The 18,756-nt window shown below is 38.0% G+C and overlaps 2 protein-coding genes across 2 annotated transcripts; one reads left to right on the top strand and one right to left on the bottom strand.

Annotated features, from left to right (window-relative positions):
* Positions 1-1,656: 1,656 nt before the first annotated feature.
* LOC119574142 lies at positions 1,657-7,215 on the top strand. Its single transcript, XM_037921228.1, is given in 6 exon segments — positions 1,657-1,737; positions 1,740-1,756; positions 3,078-3,176; positions 3,356-4,682; positions 5,501-5,630; positions 6,125-7,215. Coding segments are annotated over 6 exon segments (2,091 nt in total). The 5' UTR covers positions 1,657-1,671; the 3' UTR covers positions 6,577-7,215.
* A 2,229-nt stretch (positions 7,216-9,444) lies between these two features.
* On the bottom strand, positions 9,445-16,338 carry LOC119574143 (heat shock 70 kDa protein cognate 4-like). The gene is made up of 2 exons (XM_037921229.1): positions 16,189-16,338; positions 9,445-12,365 (listed from the first exon to the last, which is right to left on the bottom strand). Exon 2 carries the CDS (start codon positions 12,360-12,362, stop codon positions 10,455-10,457), a length of 1,908 nt encoding a protein of 635 aa, XP_037777157.1. The 5' UTR covers positions 12,363-12,365; positions 16,189-16,338; the 3' UTR covers positions 9,445-10,454.
* Positions 16,339-18,756: the final 2,418 nt, after the last annotated feature.

The following is an 18,756-nucleotide window of genomic DNA, read 5'->3' as shown; positions in this document are numbered from 1 at the left end:
TATTAAATAGTGACTTATTTGAAAACTAATCAGTTACACTGTGAATTCTTGCTTTTTCATGCTAGCATCCAAACCAGCACATTTATTCTATGGATATATGAGCAAGCCCAATTTTTCAGCGTTGAAATATTCCAAACGTTCAATAAATATGACAGCACAATGATGTATTTCCCTAGATCTCAATTCCCATACTAGACAGAGGAAGACAATACAAGTGTGGTCACTTTGGGTTCCATGGACTAGGGAGGACAGCACTTGACACACAAGCTCCACCCTTCTTTATCTGCTGGCCTTAAGTGTAATCTGTTATTCTCCAAATAGTGATATTTATCTGGAAAATAAGTTCACATTCATTGATAAATCATGGAGAGGAAACAGACTGAATCAGACCAAATACTGATCATTATACAAGAATAAAATAATTTAACTTAAGACACTGAAGAGGCTTCCCCTCCCCTCTTTGGAATGAGTGACTGAAAAAGTTCCCAGATTATTTGCTGAAAAAAAGTAAAGTATTTTACATGCTACTTGGCCATGCATTATAACTAAAGGTGTAACTTTTTACCTTTCCTTCATTTTTAAGCTCTACCTGCTGTTCTAATCATAGATGGTACATCTACTTATATACATACCCAGTTTACACTGTCATTAATTAATTCTTCCAGATCTTTAGTGAAAATTAAATGGTCTGCTGCTTTCCTTTTCTCCAAGATCTTTGTCTATTCTAGATTTATACTAGATTTATCCACATCCATAACTCACTAGATCTCAGCCATGTGTCCTTTTATGACCTTACTTAAGGACCCTACTTGTCTTTTTGGTAGAGGTAACTATTTGGGGACTGCAACTGTGTTTGAATGGGTATCATTTCTTTTGCACTTTGTGTAGTTAAAAGTCCCACAGGTCATTAAGATCAGAGCATTAACAAGACCAACAGTGCTAAAGCTGAAGACCATCTATAACAGTGTTAACACGAAAATTATAACCTCCTTTAATGTACACAAAGTGTATTTCTTTATTGTAAAGAATTGTGCTTACTTGCTAGGATTTTTGTTGTTATCAGACAGTTTTACTTTAAGAGATTGTCTTCAGGTTATCTGTAGTTATTGTTAGTTAATTCTTTTGTCCTTTATACCAAATACCAAACTCATATTATATTATTTTCCAGTTTCCCTAATTCATGTGTTCTCCATTCCATGTAATGCAAGTTTGATACACTTCATTGTGTGTATGTAATTATGTTGTGTATCCCCAGTATGGTCTTCTGGATTTATCCTAAAAATATAAAGTAGTTTTTTTCACAATCCTTTGGCTTTCTGAAAGTCTGCACCATACTGCATATGTCACTTTGTAAAAATGACTCCCGGCACCATGTTCTTTGTTTCTTTTAAGTATTCTTTTGTTGTTCATCCTAGCATTTTATTAAAGTTTACATTGACCATATTAGTAAATACATAATAACTATGATCATATCCTCTAATATTCAAACCATAAGAGAAAAAACTAACCATAAATAATTACAATAGCATCAATCTTTATAACAACAATAACAACAATGGGTTATAAAGCAAAAAAAAAATAAAGTTATAAGGTACATAAATAAAATCTAGTCGAATTTATTATATCGAATTTATTAATGAGTTCCTATTTCGCCCATCCCTCGAAGCCTGCATGCGCATTCACGCGGCCGCCCTACACGAACGCCGAAACGTAAACAAACAAATAGTTTTGATGGCTGAGTGGGAGACGTTGACAGGTAGGTATGCGACGTTGCGAGGATTTTTTACCGTTATTTTTGGGGGGGTTTTACCGAGAGAAGAGGTGGAATTTGGTAATATTTAGATGGGAATGTGTCTTGTGTGTATAGATTTGAGGGGTAACGTAAGGGGGAAAATACGGAGATGTTATATTAAGAGATAACGTTTCGAATTTGAATTGTGTTTGGTGTTGACTCAAAGTGTGTGGGATGCGTTAGTCTTGAGTTTTTTTAAGGAAGTTTGACCATAATACTGTAAAACACACGGATTTTAGGGTTTAACCAGTGTGGAAATGTGATGTATAGTTGTGGTAAATGTATTAGAGGTGACTGGTAAGTCAGACTTTTAATTCGTAAGAGTGGGTAATTAGTGAATGCATAAAAGATGAACCAACAGCTAAAACCGACCTGAAATTGTATCTAGGGTAAATTTGGAAATGATGCCTTACACCAGTTTCAAATGAATCTACCACTCATTTAATTTGCAAACAAAGCCCAGCTATAATATTGATCCTGCTGATAGGTGGGGAGGGCATGATACCTATCAGTTAATATGGGGGGGAAATTTCAAATATCGGTAATACATGGGAGAGCACATCGTATCCACTTGATTCCAGGTTATTTAGGGAGCTTTGCCCCCCTTAAACTCCCTTTTTTTTTTTTTTTTGGGGGGGGGAGGGGGGGGGGTCTGTTTACAAAATCTTCACCCCATGTGTTCTACTACTTGGTAAGCTCAGATTCTGTATTTAAGGTGTTAGGCATCATTTCCAATAATACCATTGGTATATCAAAGTATCAGAACTCATTTATTAATTTCAAGGTAGTATGTAAAGTACCATAGTGTTAGAAAAAAAATTGTGAATTATGGAAAGAAATACATTGAGGTCCAAGTATACTTTTGGTAGTTATCAATACTCTCCTGAAGTTCTTATCACAAAAGTCCAAATTTACAGCTATATCTCTATTCATTGTGTCATTTTGAGACATGACCTCTGGATTTGTTTTGAGATTCAGGCCAGTTGCAGTGCTTGGTATATGAAAGGAAATATTTATATGGTAAGTCATTTCTCCTTAAACTCTGTGGTGTGTGAGGAGGTCTCATGCAGCGGACAATATAGAGGTACAGACAAAGTTTGAGTGAGTGGTGGTCATAGAAGATTTGTTGCTGGGGAGTGGAAAAGCTGAATTAAGCCCAGCATCTATTGACTATATGGCCACAAACATGCTCTATCACCAAGATGTTAATGTGAAATGCAATTTTTTGGACATGAAAAGTTAATATATGTATATGTAACTTGTAATATTTTCTTGTTTTTCAAAGGTCTAAGAAGATGCAAAATACTCAGGAAAAATCTCAAGTTGACTGGAAGTCTGTCCAGCCACAGAAGAAAGTTACATTTTATGGACCAGTAATTAGCACGTAAGTATTTCTTTCTTTATGTATTTAAGTCATCTATAAGTAGTTTTGCATAATGTCATCTACATGTAAGATTAAAAGCATATGAACCAATCATTATTTAGATTGTGCTAGACAATATGTATAACTGTCAAGATGACCCTCAGTAAGCGTGTTTTAAATTTGTGACAAATCCATTTCAGAAGGGCGGAAAAACTCCGTCCAGTTAGGGTGGATGTCACCTCAAGAAAACAAAAACCCACGCTGATGTCTTTATCCAGTTCGCCTTCCTTCAACCAGATCTCCCAGTCTAATAGGAAACTAAAGCACAATAAATCTAAAAGTAGTGAGCCATTGAGACCACATGCAAAAATGACTGTCATGGGAAATCAGCTAAAGACCAGGCTTAATTGTAATCATATGAGACCAAAATGTCAGTGTTCAGGTCCTACTTCTAATAAGGCTAAACAGAGTAGAGTTAAAGGTAAACCACCAGTATCAGATATTAGAGCATCAAGTCACATTTTAACATCTACATGTACAGTACCCAGGGGTGGGCTCAATGGAAGAAAAATCTATGCATCAAAAGATAACACAGAAGGAATATCAATATTAGATGCAAATTGGAGACCAAGCCAGCTTACATTCAAGGAGAATGACATGGAAGAAAGTAGAGGCAGACAAAAGACTTCTGAAGACACTCTCCGTAATGAAAATGAGAATAATAAACAAAATACTGAGGATATCTCAAAGAAGAGAGTCCAGTTTTCAGACAAAACAAATGCTGGTGATGTAACACACGAGAACTTTCATACAGAGACCAGCCATCGTAATACGATGAGAAGAGATATTAACCTGGATAATTATGAAACCAGGCATGAAAAGTCCAAGCATGCAGAAATGACAGGGAGAAATGATAGGCCAGATCCTCTTCAAAGAAGGCATAGTCATAACCATTCAATTCATGATTCGGAAAGCCATGATGATTATTCAGAAAAAGATGTGAATGATTATGACAGCACTTCCTCAGTATCAGAGAGCAGGAATCCTGTTCAAGAAATTCACCAGGAAAGGTGTATACTTTGTGAATCTCCAAGACTCAAATATCCTGCTAACCCAAGGTTTAGACGAATGAATTCTGCTTCTGAATTTGTTCCTTCTAGGGTGAGAGAGCCAGGAACTAGGTCCTATAATATTAGTCCATCTAGAAAAAAGTATAATGATGACTTGTGTGCATTATGCAGAAGACAGAGTCGACGCTCATATTCTGTGGATGACAGATACTGTTATCATTGTGATTCCTCTGACCTAGATTCTTATGATCCAATATATCATCACAGACACATAAAAACACCAAGGGATCATGGCTTAAGAAATACGTTACGTAGGAGGCAGTCAGTTCCTGTTTTTTTCTCAGATGGGGAAGAGGAAATCCTGCAGAGGAATCGTATACCATATGAACCAAAAACAGAGTTGGTGAAAGACTTGAAGAAAAAACTTGAAAGAGAGTATAGAAATCAGGATTATTTGGTAAGTATGATTATTTTCTAGATGAATCATCAATTGTTAAGTATTGCCTCATGTTATCAGCAAATTTAGTTTTAGTTTATTATCCTAACTAACAAATATTCACACATAGACACAAGCACATACAAGTCAGCGTTGATTGACTCTAAAGTAGAAAAAAGAGAGAAAAAAAAAAACAAGACAAAACAAGACCCTACATATGCCTGCTATGGTATTAACCCCTAAAGACAGCAGTTTCTGTGCCCATCTTACCCCCTGGCTGCAGATAACCCTAACTTTTCAAGTTTTATCTTAAATAATTAAAGAATTCAATTTTGTACACTGAAAAATGTGTTCTTTGTGCTGATGTATTAAGTAGTTACTCTGGAGCATCAAAATGGAAAAAAATACTGACATATATATGTGAAAATGGAAATTTACAAAAAAAATGTAAGTAAAATATGCATAATACAATAAAATGTATAATTGTCAAAATGTGTATGGTAATAAATCATATATTTGTATATATATAAATTACAAAGAAAAGAAAAAAATTATGTTATAAGGAGCTCAACCAGATTTAGAATGACTGCACAAATGAATGCTAGAATATGTTTATTTCCTGCTTAAAAGCAATGCAGATGTAAACAAGTGTTTTATTCACATATTTCACTTCTTTCTATTACTCTCCAGTCTCCTATCATCCAAAAAAAGATAAATAATTCTAGATATCCTCTTTTTACCTGTCTATCACTAAGCATCACAATATTTAGCACCTTGATAATAATTCAAGAAATAAGGCCAGCAGTGGATTGAGTTCTGACAAATGATCTGTCTTTCAGCACCACCTGGTTCACCACAGACGGAAGTGGAAGTCTTGGGATGCAGAAGACCTGGAGGAACTCCGCCAGTATCGGTCACGCAGAGCAGAGAGGCATAGAGACTGGGATTACAATGGTCCTCCTCATAAATGTATGTATCTGTATGGATTATTTAGCATGTTAATAAAGGGTTTGGTGTATCTTGCGTTCATGTTATCTTGCTTGAGTATACATATTAAAAGGTAGTTTAGGAACCACTACTAATGTTTAAGAGTGCACAATTGTAGTGTTGGTGTTTCTCACTGTAATTAAGTAGAAAAAAGTAACTTCAGAACTTTTATGGAATACAACAATTTATTATTCATTTTCTATGTATTCTCTTGTGGTCTATGCTTGCTTGCTAACTGACTTACTAACACTCACTCACTCTGTCTCTGTCTCTGTCTGTCTGTCTTGTCTCTCTCTCTCTCTCTCTCTCTCTCTCTCTCTCTCTCTCTCTCTCTCTCTCTCTCTCTCTCTCACTCACTCACTCACTCACTCACTCACTCACTCTCTCTCTCTCTCTCTCTCTCTCTCTCTCTCTCTCTCTCTCTCTCTCTCTCTCTCTCTCTCTCTTCTATTTGTAATGCAGAACATATTTTCCAGGTGTACACCACTACCTGCAGAATGACAGATTATACTTGGAGCCAACCTTGACAAATAAAGAAGGAAGAAGCATATGTGCTGAGTGCGGTGCTCCCAAGCCTTTGGATCCAAAAACTGACCCATACCTTTATCATGTGACTTTGGGAGGACTGAAGAAGACAGAAGATAAAAGTGTGCAGAATGATGACAAGGAAAATGATGACAGATATTATCATCAAAGTAGTAGAGTCACTTACCAAGGAAGTAATAGTAAAATTCAACCAGGGAGGACTCCAGGTGACACATCGAAACATGTGTTTGCAAAGTTGAATCGAAGCATTGACAACATATTTCCTGGTAGATCTGCTCTGCACTTCCGTCCAAGAGCTGCCGATGAGCTTAGGTATCAGGGTCATTTGCACAGTAAGCGTCATCCAAGCAAATCTATGGCCTTGGTTGATCACCTTGTGTAGTTTATTGTTATCCTAAATTTATGTGGATGTTTCAGCATATCTGAAGTTCATTGTTGGATGTGTGTAAACTTTTAGCACAAAAGGACAATTTTTATATGGTAGATAGTTTTAACAACTGCATAGTACATTTTATATGCACTCATGTTATTTGGAAGACACTTTGCATTATTCATGGTGCCATTACACTAATTGTTTTTGTTAAAGATCTGCATATAAATATATATTTATGAAAAGATCACACCGAAGCACTTACATGTTCATTCACCATCATCTTTTCTTTCTCCCCCTCTCCCCCTCCTCTAACCCATTCATTTCCATCTTCCGTATTGCACTCTTTCATGTCAATAAATACATCCTGATTCTATAATTATTAAGTCATTTATGCTTTAGTAATTTGTTATACTAAAGATTAACTGAAAATATTTGTACTCTTTGCATTGCCTGTATGGATAAATAGTTGGCAGAATAAGTTATTCTGTTTTTTCTTAAGGTGTAATATCATGCATGAAGATGATATAATATATAAGTATTCTATGGCGTACAGTTTTTGTGACATAATAAACAAAAAATCGTGTATGGATTTACAGATATATTGAAAGTTTATGAAAATATTATAATAAAAAAAAAACAAAAATGAAAATAAAGTTTTATCATCACCCTTGCTTTTGTATATCTTACTAACCTTTTAGACTAAGAATGCCCACATTTATAACTTTGTTTTTCTCTGAAATGGGCATTCATCACATGTCAAAATATATGTGTTTGATAATTGTTGATCCCTAGCAAGAGGTCATAATCAGAAGAACAAAGTTAACTGACATTAACACAATGTTTGTCTTTTCTAAATGAGACTTACTGTCATAAGCCATAAACAGTGTTCAGTAAAATGCAAGAAATAACATCTAAAACATTATTTTTCTGAATTTAAGTGGTATGCTTTTTATGAAGCACAGATGTCAGTACAGCAGAAAATGTTGAATAATCAAATGATCTGATTTTCCTTATGTATTTCTTAATTTGGATAATGCTTGCATGCAGATATTGAGATTTACAGAATTTCATCTTTTATAGACTTCAGAATGAATATGTACATGAGTTTACAATTGTAAAATGATGGGTGAAAAGTTCTCAGCCTCTCCATTAATACAGTAACATTAGATTTGCTTGGGGAGGGACACTGATGAAATGTGACTGGGGATTAAACCAGGAGGGTTTTAAAAGATGCTGAGAGTGGCTCACTTCAAGAACTGCAACCTGAGACTCAAGCATTAGGGAGGAGCACAGGAAAATACCTCAAGAAATTTCCAGAGTGGTACATTGGAAATTTCATGGTGAACATTTTCCCTTGTAGTTAAGACCCGAAATCAGTTGGGATCTTATCAAAACGTTGAAGATGGAGTGATTAGTTTGAGCATTTCTTCCTTCCAGGTCTTGCTGAAGTAAGAGTAAGAACGGTAAGGAGCAGTATCTGTTTTTTAGTTTATGGCACACAGTACAAGTGCAATGATTATGCAATAATGCTTACACTGTCATGTACAGTAACTATGGTGTTACCAACTAATCATACCTTGAACAAAAGTATAATTTCCTTATACACAGGATTGCACACTCGGGATATTATTCTTTTGCAATGATTATTCAAGCAAATTTTACATTATTTTCTTATAACATATGTGAATCCTGTTATTTAGTCCTATAGAGATAAAAGGCAAGTGATGATGTGGTGTTCATTTATTACTGCCCTAACAATCATGTTTCCCTCAAAACTACATATCTTCATTGTGAATGGAAAATGAATTGCTCAGTTGAGCTGCCAGTTACCACTTTCGTCATGTGAAATGCCAGCATTAAACATTAATTAAAACCCTCCCATGCTTCCCAAGGTCTTGTCCTACAGTGTGTTTATACATTCCTGAATACCCACACAATTCAAATATCAACAAGGTAGCTTTAGTTTTAGTCTCATGTATTGACAAACAATTTTTTTTTTTTTTTTTTTTTTTTTGGGGGGGGGTATCAATAAGGCGATGTTTGTGGATTTTCAGAGTGGTCAACGGTCAACAAATAAATGTGACAGACATCGAAGATCATATAGCATTACCGTAAAGTATTGTGACGATTAGAGTAAAAATGAGTAGATGATTGGGTTAAGTGGACGGGAGGAGATGAAGAAGTAAAGGAAAAGAAAAGGTGGAGAAGAAAAGGAACATGCAAAATCAGTTGAGATGAAGTCTGAGAACCAAGGTAGACCTCAGTCCCCGTCTCCTAAGCCCCCCACGACAACGACGAGCAAGGGAGTGAGGGGCAGTTACTCTATAGTCCCACATAAACAAATAGTGATGTACTCGACCCTTCAGAGGCAAGGTAGTAATTAACTTTAACCTTTCGTTATCTTTAAATATACACTTTTAAACATCATAACCTTGTCTTTCTTCTATATATTACTAGTATTCACATATATTTCCTATGACGTAATGAATATTATCTTTGTAATGCATTAGCAATCCTATATATAAAAAGACCGAGAGGCTAGTAAAACTTTCCTATAATAGCAAGGGGGGAGCTGGTACCTTTCGCTCGCTCAAATTGCTCCATGAATTTGTCAATATTTGTGGAGAATCATCACATTATATTATTTAAGTGTAATATAACCGTTTCGTTACCCATTCCACCATGAATGGGTTAATTATAGGCAACAAACTTTTTGATTATCAGACTGACGTGATCAAAGTAGTACAACTAACTCCCCATTATAAAATAGACAACAAATGGTTATAGGTGTTCTCACGGACTTTCGATTTGTTTTTAGGCCCTTTTCTTTAAGTGTAAATAAGACCACATGAAGTATAATGGGCAATAGAAAACGAATTTACTTATTAGACTTTATTGGTCCAAAAATGACGTAATAAACTGTGATAATATAGTAGTAAATGTTGCATATATAACTTCTTGCAATAACTTGTTAATCTTATGAACGTTTACTATTTTAGAGTTCTGCAAGGCTATATTGTACTTTTCTCGAAAGAAGCATATTCACCCCTAAATCAAAAGATTTTTTTGCTCTGTTCCATGAAACGTCAAAATATTAAATGTAAAGTTTCAGAACATGAAATGATTGCACTCCTTGGTCATATTTCCTATCATGCAATATCGAGAAAGGTGAACCACGTGCTCTATGCAGAAATAAACACTGGCAATTAAAGTGAATATGTTACATGCCATTGACAATCATTAAAAACAATGAGATTTCCTTTACATTTATCTCAGTACTTGGAACAAATAAACAGGTTATCTTTCATAAAATAATAAAGAAGCTTTTCCTTTTATATTGTTTCACAATGAAATAAAGTGATATATGGAATGTTTCAAAGCAACGCGAGTTTACAATCTCTTAATTTTTCCTAAATACGCAACAATATTTATGTTGCAGATGGCTGAACACTTGATATGAAAGTCGACAATCAATGACAATTACATTTGATCAGTTACATGTGTTATTATCCATTCAATATTCAAAAAGAAAATTTATTTTTCTTACAAACTAGGTTGGGCAACTTCAGTGTGTATTAGCACATAATTCATAAATAAAATATAAGAGAACATGATTGAATTCCTTGAAAACTTTTCTAAATAAGCAGGGTGTGTAAGAAAACATAATAGCAGAGGAATATATTCATCACTTTGTGAATTTTTCCTCACAAACTAAAATGTACGGTTTGATTTTCCAATTATCAAATAATACTTTCTTCCCTCAACGTAGCTGCAATAATAAATATATACATGTATGCATACAATCTGAGAAGATAGGGTTTTTTTTTTTACAGGAGAGAGAGAGGTTTAGAGTGAAAAGGGGGTCTCTGTAATAGGAGTGAATCAAGTTAATCGACCTCCTCAATGGTTGGGCCACTAGCTGGTGCACCTCTACCTGAGGCACCGCCTGGGGCTCCTCCTGCAGCCGCGTACATTTTCGAGATGATGGGGTTGCAGATATTTTCAACCTCCTTCTGCTTGTGTTCATATTCGTCCTTCTCCCCAAGCTGATTGGCATCAAGCCACTTGATGGTTTCATTGCAAGCTTCAAGGATTTTGTTGCGATCTTCCTCGGCGACCTTATCCTTGAACTTTTCATCCTCCACTGTCGACTTCATGTTGAAGCAATAGGACTCGAGGCTGTTCTTGGCAGAAATGCGTTCCCGCTGCTTTTCGTCGTCCGCCTTGTACTTCTCAGCGTCATGAACCATGCGTTCGATCTCCTCCTTGGAGAGGCGACCCTTGTCATTGGTTATGGTGATCTTGTTTTCCTTGCCAGTCGACTTGTCAATGGCAGAGACGTTTAGAATGCCGTTGGCATCTATGTCAAATGTGACTTCGATCTGCGGCACGCCTCGCGGAGCTGGAGGAATGCCAGCGAGCTCGAATTTCCCCAAGAGATTGTTGTCCTTGGTCATGGCTCGCTCGCCCTCGTACACTTGGATGAGTACACCTGGCTGGTTATCGGAATAGGTTGTGAACGTCTGGGTCTGCTTCGTAGGAATGGTTGTGTTGCGTTTGATGAGAGCGGTCATCACGCCGCCTGCTGTTTCGATGCCCAATGAGAGGGGAGTTACGTCCAAAAGCAGCAGGTCCTGCACAGCCTCAGACTTGTCTCCTACCAAGATCGCTGCCTGGACAGCAGCTCCATAAGCAACGGCCTCGTCTGGGTTGATGGACTTATTCAGCTCTTTTCCATTGAAGAAGTCTTGCAGGAGTTTCTGAATCTTTGGTATCCTTGTAGATCCACCGACCAAAACGATTTCATGGATCTGAGCCTTGTCCATCTTGGCGTCGCGGAGAGACTTTTCAACGGGTTCAAGCGTTCCACGGAAAAGATCGGCACACAGTTCCTCAAAGCGAGCGCGAGTGACAGAGGTATAGAAATCCACGCCATCACACAGGGAATCGATCTCAATGCTGGCCTGCGTAGACGAAGAAAGTGTCCTCTTCGCTCGTTCACATGCTGTGCGAAGGCGGCGAACAGCACGCTTGTTGTCGGTGAAGTCCTTCTTGAACTTGCGCTTGAATTCATTCATGAAGTGATTGACCAGTCTGTTGTCGAAGTCCTCGCCACCCAGGTGAGTGTCTCCGGCTGTCGATTTCACTTCGAAGATGCCATCCTCAATGGTAAGGATTGAGACGTCGAACGTTCCACCTCCCAGATCGAAGATGAGAACATTTCGTTCACCTCCCACTTTCTTGTCAAGGCCATACGCAATGGCGGCTGCTGTTGGCTCATTGATAATACGCAAGACATTGAGGCCGGCAATGGTACCAGCATCCTTAGTTGCCTGTCTCTGCGAATCATTGAAATATGCAGGAACGGTAATAACCGCATCTTTGACGACTCCACCCAGATAGGCTTCTGCTGTTTCCTTCATCTTGATGAGAACCATCGAAGAGATTTCCTCTGGGAAGAAGGTCTTCTTCTCTCCCTTGTATTCCACCGCGATCTTGGGTTTGCCACCATCGCTGATCACGTGGAAGGGCCAGTGCTTCAAGTCCCCCTGCACACACGAGTCTTCGAACTTCCTCCCAATCAATCGTTTGGCATCAAACACAGTGTTATTGGGATTCATAGCGACCTGATTCTTGGCAGCATCTCCAATGAGACGCTCTGTGTCCGTGAAGGCGACGTAGGAAGGCGTTGTGCGGTTGCCTTGGTCGTTGGCGATGATCTCCACCTTGCCATGCTGGAAGACTCCGACGCAGGAGTACGTTGTTCCCAGGTCGATCCCAACTGCTTTAATCATGATCTGAAACATTTATACAATTCCATATGAATGTGTATCAATGAAAATAAGGATGTATTACTGTCTCCTGGTGTGCAATACTTTATTTTGAGGGCCGAAACAAGAAAAAAAGGGAAGCATAGAATAGTAACATATTAATGACAATAGTAATACTCTATATATTAACATGAAAAGTACGTAAACCTATGCAACACAGGGGAATAATTATAGTATTATATATAGGGAAAAAATATTATATATGTATATATAAATGTACATATATGTATATATGTGTATGTATATATATGTATATATATATATATATATATATATATATATATATATATATATATATATATATATATATATGTGTGTGTGTGTGTGTGTGTGTGTGTGTGTGTGTGTATAATGGAGGTAGCGTTGCACTGAATGCAGTTTCAGCAGTACTAATAAGAGTAGAGGAAGCAAAAGAATGTTTGCGGAACTGACAACATTATTTGTCAATTCCTCTTTCGCCACTGCACTGGGTGTGTGTGACATGTGGGACCCTTCCCTAGATAGAAGTGAAAACGCCAGACATAGAAGGCACTTGGTTACTAAGAAATTATGTTAGTCATGACAACCCATGCTGTCAAGTGCATGCGATGCCACTCTGCCTCACTACCTACGCCCTTCAACCCTTCGTGGGATGTACCCCCCTAACCCTTTCGTGGCCAAGATAACCTGAATTTGGCTGCTATTCCTACTATGCCTGTCTATGATGGCTTTGAATAACTCTAGGCTACATCCAAGGCAATGTAATTACCCAGCAATCCTTACCATTGAGGGGGAGGATTGAGGAATTAAATCCAACCGTGAGGTTAAATCAACTCTATTGCTTGACATTTCGTCTCTGAAGCTCCTTTCGAAAATTGGGTAGTTCTGAGGACTAGCCACGGCACGCAACCAGGACTTACCACCAATCAACCTCTTTATTTCTGGCAAGCCGAGTTTTCTTAAAACGCTAGAACTTGAACAGATTCCGTCAGGCGCCAGTGCCAATATGAGCAGTTGATTAAAAGAGTAAAATCAGGTACATGGAAACAAATCGAGAAGAACACTTTTTTTTTCATCGCAACGCTAAAGACCCCAAACCTACGTTACATACATACATAAATACACACACACAAATAATATATATAAACATAAAAATAAAGAAATAACACATTCCAGTTATCTCAACCCAATAACAAATACTGGCCCACCCTCCCCACCCAAATATAGGCGTAAGGCCATCAAGGGTGAAAGCGGCACGCGCGCTGGTCCTCGAGTGACCTTAACGGGCCCCGAGTGCGAGCGTGGGCTTCGTTCCCTCGCCCGTGACTCATCAAAGGATACTAATTTCTCGCTCAATATCCACCCTCGTCATAAGAGGGACAAGTGTAATATCAAGGTTAGATGGAGATTAAAGAGAGAGAATGAGCCGAGAAACGTAGATAAATCTAGGACAAGGTCGAGCGCGAAGCGAGGCAATGCGGTGGTAGTTGGCAGAGGGAATAGTATAATAATAATAATAATAATAATAAAATAAAGAATAACAAATAAATAAATAAATAAATAAATAAGCAAAGAGAAGGGACAAGGGGAAAGGAAGGGAAGGAAACCAAGAGAGGGAGAGAACATGGCGTGGCTACGGTTTTCGTCTTATATTATTGACAGTTGTTAATTACCGTTTTACACTAGGATATGAAACTATGGCCGACTATAAAACACACACACACACACACACACAAATAAAACGAAAAAAAAAAAAAAGGAAAAGACAACAAAATAAAATAAAGGAAAAGGAAAAGAAAAAGGAAAAACAAAAACAAATTCACAAGACAATCATGTCAGTTCCACAAACGCTAATGTCAGAACGGGGTCGTTGCTGACATAACGAGCAATTAGTCTTTTATCAGCGAAATCCTCCCTTCACACGCCCTAATTTTCTGTCCGGTGAATCACGTGACACGAATATCGGGCAGCCAAGGACCACCTCGGGAGGGAGGGAGGGAGGGAGGGAGGGAGGGAGGGAGGGAGGGAGGGAGGAAGGAAGGAAGGAAGAGTGAAGAAGAGGAAGATGGGAAATGAGGAGAAGAGAATGACGGAAGCGGAAGAGAGGAAGGAAAAGCAGCTAAAATAATAGTAATAGTAATAGTAATAATAATAATAATAATAATAATAACAATAATAATAATCTACATTATCTATTCATGTTGTATGTGCCTGCGAGCGTCAACATTAACATTATAAGGAAAGAACCGGCCATGCTTATTAGGTAAGCCCTTGACGACATGTTACATTTTGAGGCGTTTTATCTTTTTTTTTTTTCTCGACCTTTCCCTCGTGGAACTGTAATATAGTTGTTTACTTCGGTATTACTATCTACAAAGTTATCCTCAATGTTTAATTATTTATATCTTTCCTCCTCCTATCCATCCAGGAGGGAGTGAAGGAGGGAGAAAGGGAGGGAGAGAAAGGAAGGGGGAGGGAGGGAAGAGGAAGGAAAGGGGGTGATAGAGGGGAGAGGGAAGGGTATGGGGAGGGAGGGAGGGAGGGAGAGAGAGGGAGAAAGAGAATGAGGGAGAGAAAGAGAAAGAGAGAGGGAGGGAGGGGGAGAGAGAGAGAGAGAGAGAGAGAGAGGAGAGAGAGAGAGAGAGGAGAGAGAGGAGAGGAGAAGAGAGAGAGGAAGAGACAGAGGAGAGAGCAGAGAGAGAGAGGAGGGGGGGATGTTGTCATAACATTTCGTCAAAGTTTAACGGTACATTTTGTGTACACTTTTTGTGCAAAATTTAAGTATTAATTTTCTTCTTTTTTTCTTTTACCAGGTTCAACGCTAACCATATTCTTTTCAGTATTTTGCCAACAGAAAAAAGTAACCCCATATACATGTAACTTAACCTCGACTTATTCAAGAGTTGAATTCATCGTTATTTTTTTCTTTTCTCTTTCTATCACTATTATTACATTGTTTATTAAACAGTCTTGTTACTTCAACCAAATATATATTACTCATTTAATCGACTTACTGTCAATTATTCATTTCCATCTTTTGAATAAATTATCGAAGAAGGCGAATAATGAAGACGTTTATATATATATATATATATATATATATATATATATATATATATATATATATATATATAAACTAAACTACAATAAAATACAATAAAAAATGAGCGAAAAACATGAAATTTGACTAAAATAAGAGAAAAAAGTAGGGATGAGGTAAATTAAATACATGACAAGGAAATGGTTAAGAGAACCCAATAATTAAAAAGAAATTTTAAAAGAAAATAATAGAAAAAAAAATAAACAAAGACAAAGGAATTAGACAAAAAAAAATAAAAAAATTGAAAAAAAAATAATGCAAAGAGAAAATAAAACAAATTATAAATCAAACCAGAATAGACAAAAAAAAAAAGGGTAAACAAAGGTTTCAGAGAAGATTTCTGGACGTTTCTGTTGCAAAAGCGCCTTCGTGCAACACGGCAACCACGCCCCTCGAGTGCCTCGTGGCCCGGCATTGAAATTATTGTTATTTTTTCCCTTTTTAAATCGCTTATTTCGAGATGACACTACTTTCTTTCTGTTTTAAGGGCCTCTTTGAAGAAATAGGTTTGTGATTACGAAAGAAAAGTATGAAATTCGTGAGATTTTCTCTATTTTTTAAATGTTTTTTAACGTCGTTGGTCCAGAACGCCGGGTTGCGAGTGCCACTGCGGCGTAAAAGGCGAGTGTCATCTGGAAATAAGGCGATAGAATGAATCCTCGCGCTCGGGAGGATAATATTCTTACGGCTCGGAGGAAATTCGATACTCACGTCGAGCTTTTTTTTCCACACTCCTTTCTGAAAGGAAATCGAGACCTTCTCTCGAGCGCGTGCGAGCTCCTGCGTCGTCGGGAGAGGAGTGTGGGTGCCGCGCGCCGCCTGTTGCTGCCCTCACGTCGCGGAGACATTTCTAGAAGCTCGGGTCGGGCGAACGGGCCAATCAGCGAGCGCGATTTCGGTGACGTCACATCCCCGGCATCCGTGATTGGCGAATTTGTTGGATGACATCATTCCCTCGAGTATTTGATTGGTCAGGTCGAGAGATGACGTTGTCCTCACTATACGCCCATTGGCGGGCGGATGATGACGTAGGGGGATCTTGGTGCGTTGCGATTGGTGGGGATTTTTCAATGGATTATTCTTTCCAGTGCGGACTTTATGCAGGCGGAATTCCACGCGACGCATTTTGTTTTATTATTCTTTTTCTCTTATTGCAATAACATATTTTTTTCTCCCTCTTCCCTTATTCGTTATACTAAATAAATACATGACACCCTTTCGCTTACAATGCCCTACTGTTCCCTTGTAATTAATGGGAGGATGCGCGCTTACATGTTTAGAAGGAACGGTATTGTAAACTGCATTGTGTTGATGCAAGATTTTTTTTTTTTTTTCTTTGGTTGGTGCAATGCCTATTTTGAGACGAGTTAATTTTGGATAGGCTGTTGATCTACGCGATGAGAATGGGTGAATCCCAAGAGTCCCTATGACTTTCTTCAAGAAATGATGGTAATGATAAATCACGATTCGTTATATGTACAGGTCTAAAACGTGTCGTGCCTATGTACGCAGGATGTATCTGTGTGTTTGTGTGCACATACACACACACATACCTACACACACACACATGCACACACACACACACACACACACACACACACACACACACACACACACACACACACACACACGCACACAAGCGCGCGCGCGCGCCGAAAGCTATACATACATACATACTTACATACAAATATATATATATAAATATATATATGCATATACATATACATATGAAGAAAAGTGTTAGCAAGGGTTGCCGGACCAGGTGTAAGATAAGCCTACTCCTTCCCGCCAACCACACTTGCAACCTCGTGTGCAACCGGCTCTTTACAAGTATCTAGCATTCCAGCTTGCATGGCAACAAGGTAGTAGTCTGGATTACTGCACTGCCAGTATTATTAAATTGCTTACATCCTCTTCGTGCATTGAATTGCAGCCTATCTATTGGGTTATATTGATATTGAAAAGGACTATGCAAAGTTGCAAGGCATGAATCATGCGGTTGAAGTCGGCATTAGCGGATTTCTGAAGCAAGTTCACAGTAATTTATGCCATTTAAGTAAGACAAAAAAATTTAATTTAATTGCTGTATTATAATTTAGAATCACTATACTATATAGAAAAGTTTCTTTGTTAACAAGACCCAGTTTTTTCCCGTCACGTCGGTCCTAGAAACCCTCAAAGAATTTCTCACATTCTCTCTCTCTCCTCTATTTATTCAGACCGTGGTTAGGTTTAGAAAACTGAATGCAAAGTTCTGATTCGCTTCTATCAGTCTCCTCTCTCTCTCTCTCTCTCTCTCTCTCTCTCTCTCTCTCTCTCTCTCTCTCTCTTTATCTCTCTTCCCTTCCTTCCTCCCCCCTCCCCCCTTTCATCCCTCCCTCTCTCTCTCTCTCTCATTCTCTCTCTCTCTTTCTCTCTTCATCTCTCTCTCTCTCTCTCTCTCTCTATCTATCTATCTATTTCTCCTCTTCCTTCCTCCCTCCCTTCCTCTCTCTCTCTCTCTCTCTCTCTCTCTCTCTCTCTCCTCCCCATCCTCTCCTCTCTCTCTCCTCTCCTTCTCTCTCTCACTCTCTCTCTCTCTCTCCATTTTCGTCAATCGCGTTAAATACATCCATGAGCTTTAAAGACAACAGAAATTAATGCTATTCTTTAAACAAAACCTGCTTGTCATATCGTTTCCAGCGATATTGAATTTCAGGACGAGACACGTGGTTGAAGTTTAAAGCAAATAAGTTTTTTTTTCGGTTTCTAGTTGTATGTCAACCTCATGTAATAGTTTGTCACCTTGGTTATATGATTTTCCCTGTAATAACGTCATTTACATAACTGTTCCGGTGTTAACGAGATCTGGTTATTATTTTTTTTCCCGCCATTTAAACCATGCATATTTTCAAACGGAGTGGGACGTTAGGTTTGATTTTTTTTTTTTTTTTTTTTTTATGTCAGTTATAGTATAATATTGTTCTTTCTCTCTCTCTCTCTCTCTCTCTCTCTCTCTCTCTCTCTCTCTCTCTCTCTCTCTCTCTCTCTCTCTCTCTCTCTCTCTCTCTCTCTCTCTCTCTCTCTCTTCCTCCCTTTCACTCTAGCTCTCTCTCTCTATCTATCTATCTGACTATCTGCCTATTTATCCATCTATCTATATCTACACCTATTTATCCATCTCTCAATCAATCGATCAATCTATTAGATCATTCTTATATCATGTCAGTATTTTTCAGCATTTTTTTTTTCTTTTGTCTCTTGTTCTATCTCCGTATTTTTTCTCTCTCTCTCTTTTCT

The sequence above is a fragment of the Penaeus monodon genome, chromosome 6 (assembly GCF_015228065.2).
Source record: "Penaeus monodon isolate SGIC_2016 chromosome 6, NSTDA_Pmon_1, whole genome shotgun sequence".
In the NCBI taxonomy this organism is placed as follows: Eukaryota; Metazoa; Arthropoda; class Malacostraca; order Decapoda; family Penaeidae; genus Penaeus; species Penaeus monodon.
This window is presented reverse-complemented; position numbering and strand designations above follow the sequence as displayed.

What these genes read in the sequence shown, in the direction of transcription:
- LOC119574143 (XM_037921229.1), bottom strand. Translation starts at nt 12,362, where the DNA reads ATGATTAAAGCAGTTGGGATCGACCTGGGAACAACGTACTCCTGCGTC.